This window comes from Phasianus colchicus, chromosome 2 (assembly GCF_987193195.1).
Source record: "Phasianus colchicus chromosome 2, bPhaCol1.hap1.1, whole genome shotgun sequence".
NCBI classification, from domain to species: Eukaryota; Metazoa; Chordata; class Aves; order Galliformes; family Phasianidae; genus Phasianus; species Phasianus colchicus.
The window spans coordinates 3019576-3039145 of NC_143437.1; the positions used below are offsets into that span (position 1 = coordinate 3019576).

General features: G+C 35.9%; 1 protein-coding gene across 3 annotated transcripts in view; it reads right to left on the reverse strand.

The window, feature by feature from the left end:
• The window catches only part of EML6 (EMAP like 6), a 116244-nt gene that overhangs the window by 41459 nt on the left and 55215 nt on the right, over nucleotides 1-19570 (reverse strand). For all 3 annotated transcript variants that reach the window (XM_090134539.1, XM_090134537.1, XM_090134538.1), the window contains exons 8-16: nucleotides 16858-16995; nucleotides 14412-14668; nucleotides 11592-11804; nucleotides 10547-10714; nucleotides 9881-9987; nucleotides 5863-5981; nucleotides 5061-5247; nucleotides 4227-4332; nucleotides 572-665 (exon numbers count right to left, since the gene is read on the reverse strand). In XM_090134539.1, the coding sequence (XP_089990665.1) occupies nucleotides 572-665; nucleotides 4227-4332; nucleotides 5061-5247; nucleotides 5863-5981; nucleotides 9881-9987; nucleotides 10547-10714; nucleotides 11592-11804; nucleotides 14412-14668; nucleotides 16858-16995 (1389 nt within the window). The remainder of the gene's footprint in view (nucleotides 1-571; nucleotides 666-4226; nucleotides 4333-5060; nucleotides 5248-5862; nucleotides 5982-9880; nucleotides 9988-10546; nucleotides 10715-11591; nucleotides 11805-14411; nucleotides 14669-16857; nucleotides 16996-19570) is intronic.

Below are 19570 nucleotides of genomic sequence, written 5' to 3' on the forward strand. Positions count from 1 at the left end.
AACACAAACTGTAATATAGTCCTCTTCCCAACAATGGTCTCTTGAAGCAATTGCAAAAGCTTCTTCACTGCAGGTGAAAGAGCTATGCTTCCAATGAGGCAAAGAGCTGCAAAGAGCTGATTCAGAAAGAATGCAAAAAATCAGCAGAGGTTGAAAAATCCACAGATAGCAGACAGAACCCATTTTTCTTTCTAGAAAAGTGAGCCACAGATATACACCAATGTAAGCCAGCACACAAACTAACACAGAAATGAAGACGTGACTTTAAGTTCTGCTCTGACTCGGAAAATAAAAGGAGGAGAAAAAATTAACTGAAGTGGAAAATCAGTAAGTGAACTTTAATATCAATATAATGATCCTAACAGAAAGGTGAGGAAAATTCTGATAGAAAAAGTTCACAAGATTTCCAAACAATAACTTGTATAGGCTTGGGAACTACATCTGGATATACTGCTCTGAAACACCATTCTGTTTTCAGAGGTGTGCTGTTTTTTTTCCCCAGAGTAACACACGTGGGTGATCATATTCCAAGAAATGTAATCACAGGACACACACTGAGATAAAGTCTTACCTGGTTGTTGCTAGCTTCTCTCCTTTTTTCCAGTCCCAAAACACAATGGCATGATTATCATCAAGCCCAACAGATGCCAAACATTTTCCATCAGCTGTACAAAAGCAGTACTTAATGTTAAAGGTGATTAGTCTTTAACTGAACACACAGCAAGACACAACAAATACACTGCAAACTGCATTTCAAATGATATTATAAATGAAAGAAAAGAAAGCATGTCATGGGTACAAATGATTCCACTAGAACTACTTCAGGGTTCTCAAGGCTACACAGACTCTCATAGCTGGACTGTCCTCACAAGTATTTAGCATCTTACATGACTAGGTTCTATGAGAAGCAGGCCCAAGAGGAGAAGGGGAATTAGAGTTCACAGCTGAATAACATGGGCCTAGAAAGAAGGAAGGGATGAAGCTGAAAAACAAGAAATAAAACCAAAGCGTCTTTTTAAAGGTAAAGAAAATAAAGATACAAACAAGGAGACAAAAAGTTAATGTGAAAAGAAACCAAAAGAACCACTCTAGAACAGCTTTAGTGAGCAAAACCACTATAATATGGCTGATACAAAAGTTAAATATGCAGTGACATGCATTATTTCTTTAGGAAAGATGCATTTGCACATTTCAATAACGATAATTATTTTTAAAGGTAACTCAAATAAGTGAAAGAAAAAGGTTGACAAAGTATTTTGTTAGGAATACAACTTTACAACTTTATTCACATCTAACAGGTTTCATGCATTAATATAGGCTATACATTCTGATTAATAACCAGTACTACAGATGTTAAATTTGCCACCAGAGGGCACAATCAAACACTGCATGAACGTAATTATAACATTAGAACCATAAGATGATCAAAACAGTCCTACAAAAGTGGTCTGGCTCTGTACACTGAGCTCAGAGGCCAATAGCAGCTGCTTTTGAAAGTAAGGGCAGAGAGAAAGGGTGGTATAAAGTTAGCCACCAGATCAACTAAGACAGAAAGAAAAAAGGCATCTTTGGGGTTCAGGGCAACTTTTTTTTTTTATTATTTATTTAAAGCTTTATATAGTGCAACCTGTAACTAATTTGGAAATATCTCTTATTAACACAATGAGAATTGCCTTCACAGGGCCAAACTAGCCCTCTGATCCTGTAGCATCTGTTCCATTCAGTGTCAAGAACCTAAACTAAAGCCAGTTAGTTAGGAAATGAAGATATTTTTCAATATGTGCTTTTTCAGGATTAGGTTTAAAGCAACACTGTCATCATGCCAGTGATTCTTACTTTTTAAAAAACAATTACTTATGCCCATAGAGTATGTGATCAATATGATTTTATAAAGGTATATATATTTTAATACATGGAACGTAACTAACTGAAGAGAAATTTAATTTTAATGAGAATATACAACAAAGTATTTCCTAAATGTATGAAATTTTGTTCAAATACAGTTCTCAATGACATTTTTACTTTTTTTTAACATCTACACACACACACAGTCCATCAGATCATCTCTATCCACTTCCCCTTCTCCTGGTACCAAGTTCACTAGGTTTCACACTGCAGCATATCAGCAATTTCACATTGCTTGGATGAACACCAAGGCTCCTCTTCCAATAATGGAATATGAGTCAGTTCCAGACTTATCTTTGTGGAAGTGTCTTCCATATGGTCCTGTCTAATAAATGTGATCTAATGTGCCTTAATGAATTCTTACTTTACTACAGAGCAGAATGTGAAATAGATCATGCTTAATTGAAGCCCAAACAAAAATCTGAGTTCAGAAAATGATAGTTAAGGTAAAGGAGTGGGTATTTGTTAGACTTCAAAATCTTTTGTAACTTAAGTGTGATGTAGGACAGCTTTAGTCTGAAGGTAAAATGGATATATCACACCAAGGGCCAGGTCCATTAGAAGAGCTGAGAGCATAAGGAGAAGCAGAATTTTAGAATTCTACTTCGTTCTAAGATCATGAACTTGATTTACTTACACTGGTAGAATCACTGAATCACAGGGGTTGGAAGGGACCTCAAGAGATCAGTGAGTCCAACTCCCCTGCTAAAGCAGGCACCCTACAATAATTAGCATGGGTAGGCATCCAGATGGGTCCTGAATATCTCCATAGGAGGAGCCTCCACATCCTCTCTGGGCAACAAGTTCCACTGCTCCATCACCCTTACTATAAAGAAGTTCTTCTGCATGTTAGTATTCCTGTGTTCAAGGAAGTTCCTTGTCCTACCACTACACACCAGCACAAAGAGCCTTGTCCCATCCATTTGCCTCCTACTTCCCTTTAGATGTTTATAAACATTTATCAGTTCTGCTCTCAGTCTTCTTTTCCCCAGGCTGAACAGACCCAGGTTACTCTGCCTTTGCTCATATGGGAGATGCTCCAGGCCCTTATAATCATCTTTGTGGCCAGTGCTACAACTGTTGCTTGCCATAAAGAACCAGAACGCCTTGCTTTGCTCACCTTTAGCATACTGGAGTGACTATGTGCATTCTTGGATGTGCCCCACTCTTTTCAAACTGAGCAATTTAGATCTATTCCTGCTTAGCAGCATGCAGGAGGTTAGGCACTGTTTCATTAACTATCCATAAATGTTTAATCTGATAATGCATAGCATTCTAAGTACTGTACAAGCACTCTCCATAAGTCTTTTGGCTCAAAGGAATCATTGTAATCACTTCTTGAATCCTGTGTTATATATTATCCATAAGCACTATATTCTCACAAATGAATAAAACAAATTTTAAAGGCTCCAAATAATTTCTGTCCTGTTTTCCAAAGTGAGATAGGCTCATCTGAGACTAACTGCTCGAGTTACTTTTCAAACTCTTAGCAAGACTATAAACAAGGAAGAGTAGATACTCCAAGAGTAGTGTTTCTTTCCCTTTCTCATTCATATTTGGGAGGAGTAAACAGATAGGTAATATCTGTCTATCTAATGTCTGTAGCTTCGCCCCACCATGATGTAAAGGTTTCTTTTCCTGTGTAATGATATGAATATTGATTCACTGCATCCTATGTGGCATTTCATTGTAGGATGGGAAACTATCCACTCTAAATTTTAAAAATAAATTTTGAATTTATTTTTTTTTTAATAGAAAGGAGTAATGGATTTGTAAGTAATTTTATAAAAACACAAAATTGTGTGAATCACCATCACGTGAGTGATTTAACACTAAATACAGGAGCTGCCCTTAGACAACTGAGAGCTCAGGTCATTCATCCCAGAAAGCCAAGTAGGAAAAACAGCAGACAACTGTTTATCATATCTGCTTCTGTAAACTCACTGAAAAATGTTAGCAAATTTGAAGAACTGGATGAGCCTGGAGATCACAATGCCATCTCATTTGTACACTTCAAGTGATCACTCTGCCTGCTTTTAAATTATTATGCCATCATGTAGAAAGCCATTTGAGTCCCAGCTGTACACTCTGTGTTATGAATTAGGCATTAAAAAGAATTAGTGATGGATTGTAAAAGAGTCCTATAACTGATTCATTGCTCAAACAATTTTTATCAAAACTGTCAGAAGGCTTTTATGTAAAACTTGTATTGGCTGTAAAATGGTCATTTAACACAAAGAACAAAACTAACTGTCATAGCTATTCAAATAGAAGTTTCACCAAGAGGACTGCTTTTTAATTAATCATTTAGAGCAATGTACCTGAAAAATCCAGAGCACACACTCCTCTTTGATGCTGGCCTTTGAGTAATGATAAACACTTCAATGTCTGCGTGTCCCAAACATGAATAGCAGCATCTCTTCCAACCTGAATCAGAGGATTAATCGGAATATCTGCTCACAAAAGTTCAAAGCACACCAATATCAGTAATTAGCACTATCACATCTTCAAAACACTCCAGAGGTAACTATTTTTTTCCTTGCTGTATTTTATCTTTTTCACAGACTATTTACTCTTCTGTATCACAACTCATTTCAGGCACACTGGAGCATAGGACTTTGATATACTGCATATTTCATGGAAAAGTCCATTTTCATCTTGTGAGAAGTTCACAGCCTCATTAGTTGTGGTATGAGAAGTATTTCTGCCTCTATGTTGTAAACTGGATCGCAGAATCAGTCAACTTAGACAGTTTTCCAAAATAAAACTTTTTTACTTGTTCTTTTACGCATTCTTATACATACCCCCATTCTGCTCTCTCAGGGATGCCTAGTTTAATTTGAAATGAAAGTCCACACAACCTTCTTCCTCATCTTCTTATTTTCTTACCTCTTTCCCTTCCCTTCTCTGCATATCCATGCACACAGTTGCCTTTCTCTAAGCTTGTCCCCACTGAGGGCAACTAAACACTGAGACCAACTAACGATACATCAAAAATGCCCAGGATGTAGATAAAATACAGCTCCCACACTTCACAGATTACAGCAGGCATTCAAAGTGAATGTAAAATAGTAAATCTACATTTCTCCTAATTATGAATCATAAAGGTAACTTATTCCCATGGATTTCCAAAATCATCTCTACTAAATACCTACCTGCCCAGTAGCAACATAGTCTTTCACTGGGTGAATGCTTAGGCTGAGGATATCATCATCATGGCCAAGATACAGCCTTTGAGAGTGCTGCTGCCTATTATATACAACAGCTACAGCAGCAATGTGATACACTACTTCTCCAGTCTGTGTGTAGAACAAGTTATTCCGACAGTCATAGCCCCTGTAACTGAAATAAACATGAAAACAAGTTACATTCTGTCTCAAAAATATCCTGGTACATTGCGTAACAAATTGTGCAAATTAATTTGATAGTACAGCAGGGCTGTCAACCCTGCTGTCTCAGAACTACCTCACCACATAGGCAGAGAGACACCATTCCCACCAAAGTCATTAATCTTCATGGTTTACTTTGCACCAAACTCTTAAATTAGTACTGACATCACAGGAAAGAATATGTAAAGTGCACAGAATTACAACTAGTTTTACAGAGATTGGGGTTCAAGACAAACCATCACAGAAACAGCCATCAGAAACAGAATTTTTGCTCTGGGATACGTATGGTTGAGTCAATAGAAGGTTTTAGAAGGTAATTTTATAAAATGCACTGCTCAGGTATTATTTAATATATGGCTATATTATTATAATCTTCTCTTGTTCCTTACCTAAAGCAACTGAAAGAAAACTAAGTCTGTGGTTGATATTCCATAAATTATCTACAGCAGTGACAAATAAATTAGTTGTGAGTAAGCTCTGATATTGAGTATAATTGTTAGGATGTTTTAACAACCAGAAAAAAAAGAAAAAAAAAAGGAAAATAAAGCTTTATTTAATATTGATCTACCCGTGTATAAATTGCAATTTCAGACTGTCCTCAGGCGCTCGTTCTCTTTTAAGGAAAGGAACAGAATGGTTTTTCTCTTTACTTTGTTGTTTCAGCTGAGGTAGGTCTTCTTTGTAAACCTGAAGAATAATTGTTAACGTTAATGACTCCAAATATTTCTGAATATTTGTGTACATGCAAGAAAGACACCATTTCATACAAGTGACACTTGTGTACATACATTTAATACACTGCTAAAGTGGTGGTCAGTAGGTACAACAAAGAGGAAGTTACTATTCATTTCTACAGAACTCTTAAAGATAATAATAAATCTATTCCAGACAGTGGAGTCTCCTGACACATGAGGAACACAGCATTACTCTGGAGCAGAGCATATTTTTTATACAAGATTCCCTTGTCTGTTAGTGAAAAGGATTCACAATACTGACTGAAACCGATAAGTCTCTAAGCATCTTTTTAACTTCAAATGTGTATGTAATCAGAGCTGAATATAATGAACTAATTCTGCCTAGATATCATGATTAAACACACAGTGCCCAACTGTACCTGAGTGCTGTGCCAATACATCTGAAATCAGAAAGGAGAATCTCTATAAATAATGCTACAGACACAGATACCATGCATTAAAATCTTTCAGGAATTCTGGAACTCTGTGGGACTGCTGATGATGTTTGAAGCCTCTTGAAAGCTGTGGCATTAAACTACATTTGTTACAACATGGAGACAGAGCCTGATTGTTATTTTTTCTCCTTTCCTGTACCTACAATTCTTGCTGTTTGTTTCATTTTTCCACAAAGGACAATTAAATCGTTAATGCCATAGAATTGTATCTGACCTCAAAGACAACATGCTGGATTTATACAAGTAAAAATGTTCATATAACTTGAGATGAGTTTTTGATAGTGGTAACTAAGTAGAACCTTAACACATTTTATCTGTCACTCATATGGATTGTACTTTGTCCTGAGCATTCTTGACTATCTACCTCTGCTCCTCAGTGAATGCTGCTAATGAATAAGAATTAAGGATTATTGTTTTCTAGTACACTTCAATATCTAAGATCCTATCTCTAGAATATCTAATATCTATCCCTACACTGCTTCAGCCATAAACTCAGAGGAAAAAAAAAGTGTAATGCTATAATGCAATGGAAAATACCATGATAATAGCAGGGAGGCAAATTCTTAAGCTACAGCAAATGAGGACAAATCCAAACACAGCAGCTACGGACACAGAAATGAAGGAAAACAGCTGCTTGCCTTTAGAAGGAAGGAAGGAAGACAAGACACCTTCCCACCCTACCCCTGCCAAGCCTTAAATGAAGACTGGGGAGGGGTAGATCCTGATTCCACCCCTTCTGGCCACTCTGTGCATTGCATGCACCTGAGCTCCCCGGCTTGGCTCTGCCTTCCCACACTGAATCTATCTGGTTCAGGCCCTGACTTAGCATTTCTACTACAAAAAGCCATACCCACTTCTAAAAACGAGATTCATGTTTGTAAATTTCCAAGTGCTTTTATAAATAATTTCCTCTAACAGGTGATTTTCCTCCACGTGTAGTTTATGTGCTTGGTGTTGTCTCATATTTCCTGTCTAAGATTCTATTTCATGCTGCTTCTAGCTTTGCCATACATTAATCTGCTTGATACGTTTCACCTTATCTGCCTAAAACTATTTTTTCATTTTCAGTTTTTAATTCCAGATGTTCTTTTTGACACACAGCGTGGAGGAGGATGCTGTCTGATTTGCATGCAGAGGGAGAATAAGGAGAAGGGGGAGGCTGGGACAAGTACACCAGACAGTTCTGGGGTAAAAGAAAGGCCAGGGAGAAAATATTGCAAAACCTCTGTTTCATTTGGCAAACACAATAGATCTCCATAACAAAGAGATAAAATAAGCTGTTGGCTGAAGGACCTGAGCCACTTAATGCAGAATCTGTAAAATGCAGAGAAAAGACAAAGGATAGTCCTTTACTAAAGCATGGAATGTTAGAGGTGACCTGTCAGCATTCCAGAAAGAAACCATGTCTGCCATTAAAGTGACTCAAACTAACTTGAACCAAGCTTATTGTATATTTTGCATTCTCGAGTACATAGCATGAGATTATGTCTGGTCTGTAGAAGTTCTGACCTTTCACCATTGCTCAGGTAACTTGTCAAGGTGACAATTAGTATTCTCACAATAATGACTTCCAAAAATCAGGCCCCAGGTATTTTAAACCAGAAGCCAAAATCAGAGGAGAGAGAGAGAGAGAGCAGAATTTGATGTTGATGTTCCCTTGCCTTCACAACAAACAAAGATAACACCACCCTTCCTCATGATAGACTGTTATAAAGATCAGTGATTGTGAAACACTCAATATGGTGAAGATCAGCCAAGTCCTGAATGCCAGACAAGCCCATAGCAACCAAACAGATGCAAGGTCAGGTTGGTATACTGAATCAGCAAGTCAGAATCTGATACAGAGATGGCAATAAGGGATAGTTACTGTAACTGACTGCAAGTTCTCAACCAGCCACCAGTGATTGCCAGACACTGGCAAATATGATAAAGCAGGTCCAAAATCAAACAAAGACCCAAGACAGTCCAAGGGTCAGGCAGGAGCATGACAGCAACACCCCAGCACTGCATCAGAGCTGAAGGGCACAAGAGATGTCTTTTAGCCAGGATGAGTGTAAAGACATTCTTATGATATAGAACCCGCTATTCAAAACATATAGCTCATGTAAAACCAGGCAGAAGCTAAGGTATGTAACAAAATAATTTTCAGGAAGGATAGAGTTCAAGTGAAAAGAACTGCATTTCTCTGCGGAAAAGACATTCAAGGGCAAGCTCAGAAGTTGATAAAGTAATCACCAGAGAGAAATCACAAGAAGTCCAAGGAAAAAGCAAGAGAAGCACTGGGACTATGATCACAAAAGAGAAAGAGAACAGAGAGGGCTTTTTTGCTATTCACTGAGTAGAACTTGAAATGAAGATATTACTGATATATCCGAAATAGGTTTTCATAAAGAAAATTGTGTTTCAACTCTGTAAATAAATGGATCTGAATCAGACAACTTCAAACTTTTTTTTGCTTCTCCTGTTTATGGAAGTAATCAAAAGGACTCTAAATAATGTTTAGTCACACTGGCCAAAGCAGAATTAGTCTTATACACAAACAGTATGAGCCAGGCTAAATCATTCTGTGATGTTCCATTAAAATTTAATAGAATTTTAAACACTTTAAAAATTAAAGCTGAAAGGATACTCAGATGCTTAGATTTTTATTTTAATCAAAATAATAGAACAATTCTCATATATCGACATTGAAAGATCAGATTAAGGAGTGAAATGGTGTACTACAATTCCTGAAAAAAAATCAATGTAGTAAAGAATAGCCATTTGATTTTGTTCTTCTAGCATGGAAGCAATCTATTTAAATTTACCTTAGAACACAGTTGTACTGAAAACAGGAAGGAAATAAAGTGTATTAAGTGACCACGAGAGATCAGTTTTATTTGGATCTCATAAACCAGAAAGATTTTAATTATTGGAAGTTTTATCATTGGTAATAAAGAAGAATCTGTCACAAATAAATGTATTATGCAGGCTTTACAGTCATTAAGAGGATTATTCTGCTTTGAATATGCAAAAATCATAGAAAAAATCCATGATCTCTATTTTACAAATTATGTTTCTCAGTTTAATAGGACAGAATGGTCTTTTCTAACAGGTATCAAGGGAATGGGGACAGCAACATGCTCTTGCAAAATGTTTGACTTTGCTCTGTAAGCTATATTCCTTATTTCAATATATAGTTTTACATACAGATATGCTAAAGCCCTTATAAATTCCCATCTGCAGCTAAAGTTAACTCTGTTTTTATGTATATTGGTTGCGTAATCAGTTGAATATTGTCAAAATAATCTTCTTAGAGCAGGCTGATGAATTAGCTGGAAACCTCTTTTACTTATGTTGACTAAATACTGAGGATAACTTGTCAGAAAATTGGCACAGTGTATTAATTTTGACTCACCTGACGATCATAGTTGATTTGAGCTTCTTGCTCGATGTCAGAATCTAACTCTGGCACATCAGATAAATCTGAATCTGATTCTTCACTGTAGGAATCAATGCCACCCTCTGCATAAAAATAATCAATATATAGCAGACATCTAATTACAAGGAAATAGCATGCAATGCTTTTATTATAATTTGGTAGTACTCAACTTCGGAATCAAAAGCAGCTTGTAAGAATCATATGAGGTGACTGAATGTGTCAGGTTTAATTTCTGTTTCTCCTTTTTCAGTGCCTGGGGCAGGATGGTGGCAGAGGGAAGAGAATAACTAAATAGTTATTAGTACATTTCCATCATCTGAGAGAATAATGCTTTTTTCACAGGTTTTGGAGTGATGACACAAGAATGGTAAATAAAAACTTCCAGTGTGATCATTATCTGTGCTTAAGAAGATTTGCTATAACAAAAGCATTTTGCCAATTCTACAGCTTCTGACTGATTTTTTGCCCTTCTATTAAAGGGAACAAAATTTTTAGCAACTGACATTACGTAGTTTGTGTGGCTTTTAAGCATACAACATACCAAGGAATCAAAACTATTTCCTCAATTCAGTGAAAAGCATTTCATCATTGCTTTCTCTGTTGATTTCATTCAATAAATAACTCAGAAAACACCATTTTTACCTTGTGGAGTTGTTTCGAGGATGCCATTTGTTATCCCTTCTGGAATAAATTGCCACTGAAAAACAGAGTGATCAGCACCTCCTGTACTTAAAACCCACTGAAAATCATGGGACCATCGGACATTGGTTACATGTGCTGAATGGCCAACATATTTTCTAAATTTAGCTCCTAAAAGGCACAAATAGAACAGCTCATATAGAAGAACAAAGAAAACCAAGCATGATAGCTCATAAAGTTTGTCTTTTAAAAGAAACAGGCTCTAATTTCTCCTAGGAAACAGGAATGAAAGTTACAAAAATACTTAAATGCCTGCTTTGATATTCTGATACTAATAGTAATTATAGAAAAATAAATGGCATAAAATATCTCAAGAAATAGGTTTACTTCAGTTTTCAGAAAAATAATTAAATCTTGGCAAGAGGTATCTATATCTAAATCTAAACAGACAGATGTATCTGTACAGATAGGGTTAGTTTTTTATACTATGGCTGTTAATGCTCACATGAATTATACAGATCCTGATACACAATAATTCAAGTGCAGCATCAGAAAATATACTGATTTCAACTTAAACATGAAAGAACATGGGAAGTCAAAAGGTTGTTACTTTTAGTTGTGTTTACATTATATGTATTACAGTGTAGATACCAAGGAAAAAAACTATGGTAAAAAAAAATAAATTACAGCCAACTCCACAGATAAATAAGTCACCCAGAGCTACACTGACTCATTCTAGTAGTCAGAAAACCCTGCTGAGGTTCGTGAGAATGTTACCAGCATAAATTTGGATGACAAGGTAGTATCAGAATACCTACATGGCTAAATGATATGTTCTCAACAGTTTTCAAACAAGTGCAAATACATCAGCAGGGAACTGCTAAATATGAAAGTTAAAATCTCATCATTCTGTCCAACAAAACTAATTGTGAGTTGTTCACATGGAAATGTGAATTATATACCTGAATCTAATGCCATTATCAGACAACACACTGCTGTGGAACTAAACAAACATTGCAATCTTCAGAAATAGAAAATACTGTCTTACCTTTCCTTAGGCATGGAAATCTGAATAACTTAACCAGCCCAAAATCATCCCCAGTCACTAGCACTGAGCTGTTGTAATTACCATCCACAGAGTTGACATCTGTCACGTTTGTGTACTTTGGCCAAATACCATTTACTTCAGATCCTATCACACAGGTCCACGAGGCCCAGTGAATTCCTTTGATCTCATCTTTGTTAGTTAGATGCTTACCAGCTGAAAATACACAAGTGAATATCATTTGTTTTTCAGTAAAACTCTTTTTTTTCTCATCACATTTACCTTTATATTCTTCTTGGGATTAGACTTCAACCTCAATGAATTGAAAAGACTCACAGTTTTCTTTAAACAAATATAGTCTTGTATTTGTGGCATTTGGGGACCTCACATGTCTTACAAGCTCTAATGCAGCTGCACACAAACAAGCTAAAAACATATCAAAGGGTAAAAAAGTAATCACTCCACATCACTTCTACCAAAGAAATGCCTTCAATACAAAGCAAATGTATGTGTTCCTAGAGTACTTTCAAGTTCTATGAGATCAATAATACAAATTTTAAAATAAAGCTACACGTGCAAAGCTATGTAGCAATTGTTTGCCTTAATCATAGAAGGTCACTGACCTTTGCATATTTATTCAATGAATCATTCTGTGGTAATTTTACAGAGAGTGCTTCATAATTCATTGGATATAGCCTGAGTTTGTGATAAATCTGAGTGCTATTTGTGTAAATATCTCTTTTTCATGTTTTGTGCATGCTAGGAAAATGAACGTAACTGGTGACGAACATTTCATGTACGTGATTTGCTTCATGATGAAAATATTAGTAGAAGTATTAATATACCAGCAACAAAGAAACTGAGCATAGTACCATGTTTAAAACAAAAGGCTTTCCAAGAAAAACATTACGAAAAAAGTTGGAACTGTCAATATAGTGGCTCTATGGGACAAACATAATTGAACACTGAGACAACTTTTAAGTATTTCAAGAGATGTCAACTAAAAAGAAACCGATATCTCACCTAAAAATTTAACTGAACTGCTGTGCAATTTGAACTGGGTCAGTTCAATTAGGTTCAGCATGAATCTAGCTTAAATAGCTAAGCCTAAGAAAATGTACAGGCAATATTTGAAATTAATTGTATTTTTTTGGTTTGTTTTCATAACTGCTAAAAATAGAGAGCATCTTTAACTTTCATCCTAGAATGATACAAAGCTATCAGAAATGCACAACCCAGTGGATTTCTTGGTTAGACTATCCCAGGCTTTTTAACCTAAAGCTAAAGACTCTCATTCTAAAAATGTGATGGATTGGATTAATTTGATATGCCTGGGGGTTTATCTATGCACTACTTGTTAACAGTCATCAAAACCATCATCATTTCTTAAAGTCAATGTATTCTGCATTTATTCATGTGTGTCAAAGAGAAGAAGGTAAAGGGAAGATACGAGTTTGGAAACTTTAAGTGAATTCAACTGAACTCAAACTGTTTACATATAAATTATCATTGTAAATACAAATAAATAAGGCTTAAAACACTCTTGCATTACTTTTGATAAAGATATTTCCCCCAGGGGCAGTGGGGGAAATTCAGATTTTGACTGAAACTCAGTATTTGCTCAGAGCCAGGAGCGACTACCTTTCAAAGAGGCATGATACAGCCACAGTCAGCTGAGTTCATAATTAACCTCCAGACAAATCTGGATAAGAAAAATACAGCCTAGATTCCCCGCATGAAGAAGGTCGCCATACTAGCTCAAATGAGAACAAAATCTTATCCAAAAGTTCTCTTCTGTTCTTTGACAATTTCTTCTGACTATCAGAAAGCACTTTCAATTACAAGTTAGAATAAATCAATTATACCCTAACGGATGAATTAAAACTATTTTTACAGGACAATCATCCTCAGAGGTGACAAGTAAGCTGGACTGTAAGGATAAAGACAGGGCATATACAGTAATGCAGCTGAGGTCCCTAACAAAATGTAAAAAAGATAATTAAACATTTAGCACAAATTAATTTGTTTACTTACTTTGGTGAGATGAATAGAAATCTTGCCCCATGAGTGAATGTGAATTCTCTACTTTCATTCCTAGCTCATTTTGAACTGCCATCACAAACTGTTAGTATTTCTTACAATTCTGAGCTTTATTGCAAGAACAGGAGAGGTACTGATTGAAAGAACAGGAAAGGTAACGTGGATGATAACACACTGTGGCATCTTTTATTTATTTGAACACTTCCCAATCATCTCCTGCAGATTGGGCTGTGCTACTTCAGTCTCAGCTGTTACTAACTGCCTTCTGGATTTCTGCATCCATGCATCCCTGGTATGATCCATGCATGGATGAGAGCCATTGGGGTATTCAATTACTCTGCCAAAGTTTAGCAGTGACAGTTTGAACATTGTTTATAATAACATGTTTTAACATCAAAACCAGTTCTTCTGTTTTTACTAATTAAATTCTTTAAAATGTTCTAATCACTAAAACTGTAATCCTTCATCGTGAAGGAAATGCAACAGGAATGAAGTCTTTAGTAGTTACCTGTGAAACAAAATTTAGTTCTTAAGCGAGTCAACCTGTAAAAGTTTGCTACATAAAAGCATATAATTTGTGTAAACACAAATGGAGAGACAGCTTTTACTTAACCAAAGCTGAAGGTGGGAATATGGGTCTAAAAAATGAACTGTAGTGTTCTGTAAGCTCCAGTCACAAAGAATCTGCTTGCAAATGCACTATATATATAGTATTTGTATTGTTTACTTCAGATCAACACAGAAGTTTACTTGTTCCTTCCATGTTCATACTTGTAAACTTACATGGCATCTTGTAGAACAGTCTCTCTCCTGCGCCATCATTGGTTTGCAGGAATTTACTATCCACAGACCAGTCAATATGAGTAATAAAACTAGAAGATTTGTTGCATTCTCCTATTTTTTTGTATCGCTGAGCAACTGCGTAGATATCCACAGGGCCATCGTTAGAACCCACAGCAAGGTAAGAGCCATCGGGTGAGAATTTCATTTCATGGATTACTTCTTTTCGGTCTTTAATATGAACTACCTCTGTCATGTCTCTGCAAGAAACAATAGTGAAAATGTGACTATAAACTTTTGAACGTGCAGCCTATAAATATTTAAGACAAGTGTGGCGACGAATACCTTCTACAAGAGACATAGATTTCACAAAGAAAATCTCCTACTGTTTCCACAGGCTATAAGCACATCCTTAAAGCAAAAAATAGAAACAACCCGTCAATGACACTTTTCATTCCACTCTCCTAATTTTAGCTGTGGAACAGTTAGCTGTGTAGTCTACACTAGGCCAATTGTGTTTGTTTCTTTTAAATAGCCAGTTGAAAAAGACTTCTGATAAGGAGTGATTATTGTACCTCACAAGAACGTATTAGAGTGGTCTTTGGGAGATAACCATTTCTCCACATTGACTCTTCTGGGGAGACAGACATACAGATTAGTGGCTATGAATTAAAATGGTAAAGCTAGATTTGACTGCTATGCAATGACCAGCTAGCTACAGTATCTGGGGACACAGTGGACCTAAAATACAGATAAGTGGTAATTCCTTGCATGAGGCTTTGATAAAATAATAATTACAAATTTTTTAAAAGATCAAGAACACTATGCAGTCTCATCTTCTGAAAAACTCTCCCCTATCCAAATTATATTTGATACAAACCCATTTTCTGTGGAAATAGAAACCCTACAAGGAATCTCAAACTGCAATTCTCATGAAAGCAGACAAAGTTTTTGCAAGGAGGCTTCCCAAACTCTATGGGTATGAAGAATAAATTAGAACTAAACTGAAATATATCTTCCCCTGAGTTGACTGAATGATGAAGCAAGTCCTATTGCCATTACTTTTGGATTAATGAAGATAACTCATTCCAGATCACACATTTGAGTTGTAAGGCAATGTTTTGAGGAGGAGTGTGCTCAAAATGTCATGCCTCAGTTACTTTCCATTTTAGTTTTCTTAAACATTTTCCCCGATTTCTGCCTCAATTCCTGCTAGAAGCATCAAATTTATGAAAAGGCTCAAAACGATTAAAGAAACAGCGAATTTTGCTAAAGTTTCTTAAAAATGCAGATTCATAGAACTGTAATGCAGAATCACCCATAACTGAAGACATACAGAGGCTCTTAGGAGACTGATATGAATCAAAATGTTAGTATTACAGATGATCAGAATTCTTCAAAAAAAGTGGTGAAATATATTTTCTTTAGAAATTTCCTTTAAAATGGTGAAGCTCCAAAATGTCAATGACAGGAGAAATTTAGTTGGAAAAATTCTTATTTACTCACTGACATTTTTTTCTTTTAAATATATTTTGGCCCAAACAAAAACAAACAAACAAACAAAATCTGTTAGCTCTACTTCCTTTCTGAAAACCTGTAATATATCTATTCCATAGTGGTAAATATTGCTACTGAGAAGGATCTTCCATGGCCAAAAACTCAGAAGAAAATAAAAAAATCAATGTCACTGAGTATATATTATTCAAAACAAGAATCTTCCATGAATTCCATGCTTTTCCCTCTTATAAACTAGTTGTTCAAAGTTTTTTAAGTTAGTTTTTTAAATTTACAAAAACTCACTTTAAAAAATGGAGTAATATTAAGAAAGTAGTAAACTCTTCCAAGTGTCATTTAGAATAATTTATGGTGTTATGAACTCACGCTATTTTTGTTGGCTAGATATTTCACTCCACAGCCAATTTCATGTTTTATCTGTCTACATGTATCTTCTATATATTACTCCAGACAGAAAATGCCTACTGCATAAGATGCATTCATGCAAGACATGCTTGTCATCTATTAAAAAATGGGAAATTTGTGAAATTTGTATATGGTTAGCAAATGCCCAATTATTGATTATTTTGATACGGCCTGTTCTTGTGTGTGGCAGAAATATGATCAATGAGATTCCTCTCAAAACTGTGTTATTGCTGTTACACACATTTCACTAAACGTCTGCATCATTGCAGAATAAATAAATTTTGTCAATCTTGTTACTGGGAGCTGATCTTACGACTTGAATTGACTTGAATAAACCATAGGTTTGCTTCTCACTGCCAAACTACAGAAAGTAATATTATGGAAGGATATGGTCAATTTTTACTCTCTTATGTTCACTTTCTTTTCTGATGAATAGGAATAAAAGACTATAAAATTGTTTTGAGTTACTCAGAAAAAAAATAACAAAAAAGAAAACCTGAGAAATGAATGCCATATTTTCTCATCTTACCTTACTCTGAGGACAATGAAGGAGCCATCTTTCATACCAAGTGCTAACTGTGATCCATCAGGACTGAAAGACACACTTCGCACTGCTTCTTCCATGTTACAACGAGCTATCAAGGCATGGTCAGCAAGACTCCATAGTCTGCATCAAAGGAAATTGAAAGCAGTAGAAACTTCTTCCTAACTTCACAATATTTCAATATTACCAAGAGTGAAAATGAAAGGTCCAACTGAATTGGTAATGCCCTGTTTGCACACGCACCTTATGTTAAGATTTTATAATGCACTGAGTTCCTTTCCAACTTCCATGGAACAAATATATTTTTACTGATTTGAGCCAACAGACTTTCAGTTAAGTAGTTTTTAAAATCTCAAAACTGCTTAGCAAATTTGGAGAAGAAAAATGGTGTACTGACTGCCTGATTCAGTATATGGAGATAGAATTTCCTGACAGTAGCACTAAATCTCTTTCAATCAGGTGAAATTCCAGGCTCAAATTCCTTTCAAAGTAAAGGAGTCCTAACAACCCCCAGTTCTGGTGGAGATGCAGCTCAGACCTTAACCCATCTGTGACAGTTAAGAGTAAACAGGGGAAGAGAGAGCTTTAAGCTAAATGACATAAGCATTCTGTATTATCTTCAGACTCTAATTATCTAATAGAATTCCCCTGGATGAATAACAAAAATGCAATTTCCTCTAGACAGATGGAGTCAATAGGGTGAAATTTTTGCTGCAAGAGAAAGCAACACTCAGAGCATAAACATTCCAATCATGGGGAAATGGTTCTTCTTTAACACTGAGTAAACTAAGAGGGCTGCTCTGAAAGTAATACCTCCTGTTTTATTATGTAGGCTCACAATCTCACAGGCAGACGGTGGTGGTATGGCAGTTTTGCCAATTTCTGTGACATTCTGTTACTGTGCAACAGATGGCAGCAGAGGGGTTGTGTGACAAAATGGTGTCTGACATGGCAGTGTGTATGAAGCAAAGATGTGGAAATGAATTCCTCCACGCAGAAAACAATTATACCCACTGACCTTCATTGATGCTTGCTGAACAATTATGGAGACCGAACAGTGGATGTCAGCACCATGGTGGGTGGTGCATTTCAGCAGTGGTGACAGTGACATGAAAAACAAGCCATGTTCTGGACTGCCATGCAGAAGCGTGGAATGCAGTCTCATGTTATCTAATGGTGAAAATGCATAACTAATGGTGGTGATTATGTCAAAAACCAGTGTCCTGGAGCTAAGAATTTGCTCAATCAAGTAGTGCTATTGTGCTCTTCATAGCTGTTGCAGTTTACGTGAAAATAAATAGGAGACATTACTTTCAATCTATGTAATAAACAATAATGGAAGCTGATTTGCTGTTTTACAATACTTTAAATAAAAGGAATCAATAAATATGTTATTCTGTAAGATGGGGAAATGCAAACACTGTTACCTATATTTTTGGAAAGAATGGAGGGAGTTTCCTAGATCACTACAGCCTCGTTCATCAGATCTCAGTATTTTGAGATCTAAGATTTAGGAAAAAAAAAAAAAGTAAAGAATAATAAAACGTGGAAGAAAATGCATAAACGATTTTTTGCAGTAGATAAACTAAGTCAGCAATACCCAGAAATACCAGTTAGAAATACCAGGATTTTGAGGACAATGTCATAGATCTCATCTATTTTATAAAGACTTGTGAAATATTAAGTAAAACATTTGAATTATTGGTCAAACTCAAGAAAATGAGAACTTAACACAAGAGCTGTACATTGTACTGGATAAAGTTCTATGCAAGCTTTACAGCAAGAAACAATTAGCCGGATGGAAGATTCTACTGAGAATTTAAGCTTTGGAATATTAACATTCAATATTTTCTCTAAAGACATTGACATAAAAGATAAGAATGCTAATGAAATTTGCTATGGACAGCAAGCTGGGAGGCACTGTGAACCCAGAGATGGATTTATCATATTTGTATAAACAGAGGATTCTTGATGATGAAACGGACATGGAATGAAACTGAACCAAAACTATAGTTGTGAGTTTTATTCTCTAAAATTGTGTCGTAGGCTTGAAACAAGGGGAACTAGCAAAAAGAATTAAGATCTCACACTATTCTTTCAAGTACAGAATGGCTATGATCCATGAGTAAGTTACAGACAGGGAAAAGAAAATTTGATCCTAAAATGTATCCTGGGTGCTATTCCAGGAGGTACACAAAAACAATAGCACACAACACATAGTCATTTCATCCAACATGTTCCTTACAAAGTCTTCCAAAAACTTTGAATTAAAACAGGAACAGATGCAGTGAAGGATTACTAGGATGATCAAGAGAATCTAGACTGTATCACATTGAAGAAGCCTAAAAAAGTTTAACCTCTATACCTTGGTGAAACAAAGGCTATAAAGGGATAGTGTTGCTTCCAAAAATGCATCAGTAGGATAAACATCAAAGAAGAAGAAAAATTTATGTTGAAGGATGATGTTGGCACTAGAACAAATAGGATAAACAGAACATGAATATAGTTCAAATAGAAGGAAGTTTATGATCACACCAGCAGTAGATGCAGCCTCAAAGTATGAGTAAAAGGAGAGAAAAGAGATTGAGTTTGATAAATTTTCTAGAAATACAGCATTTGACTGCTTGTATTGAGAACGCTGTCAACTCAGCACTTCTTTTCAATTAGAAACTCTTTGGGACTTATCCAGTTCATGTTG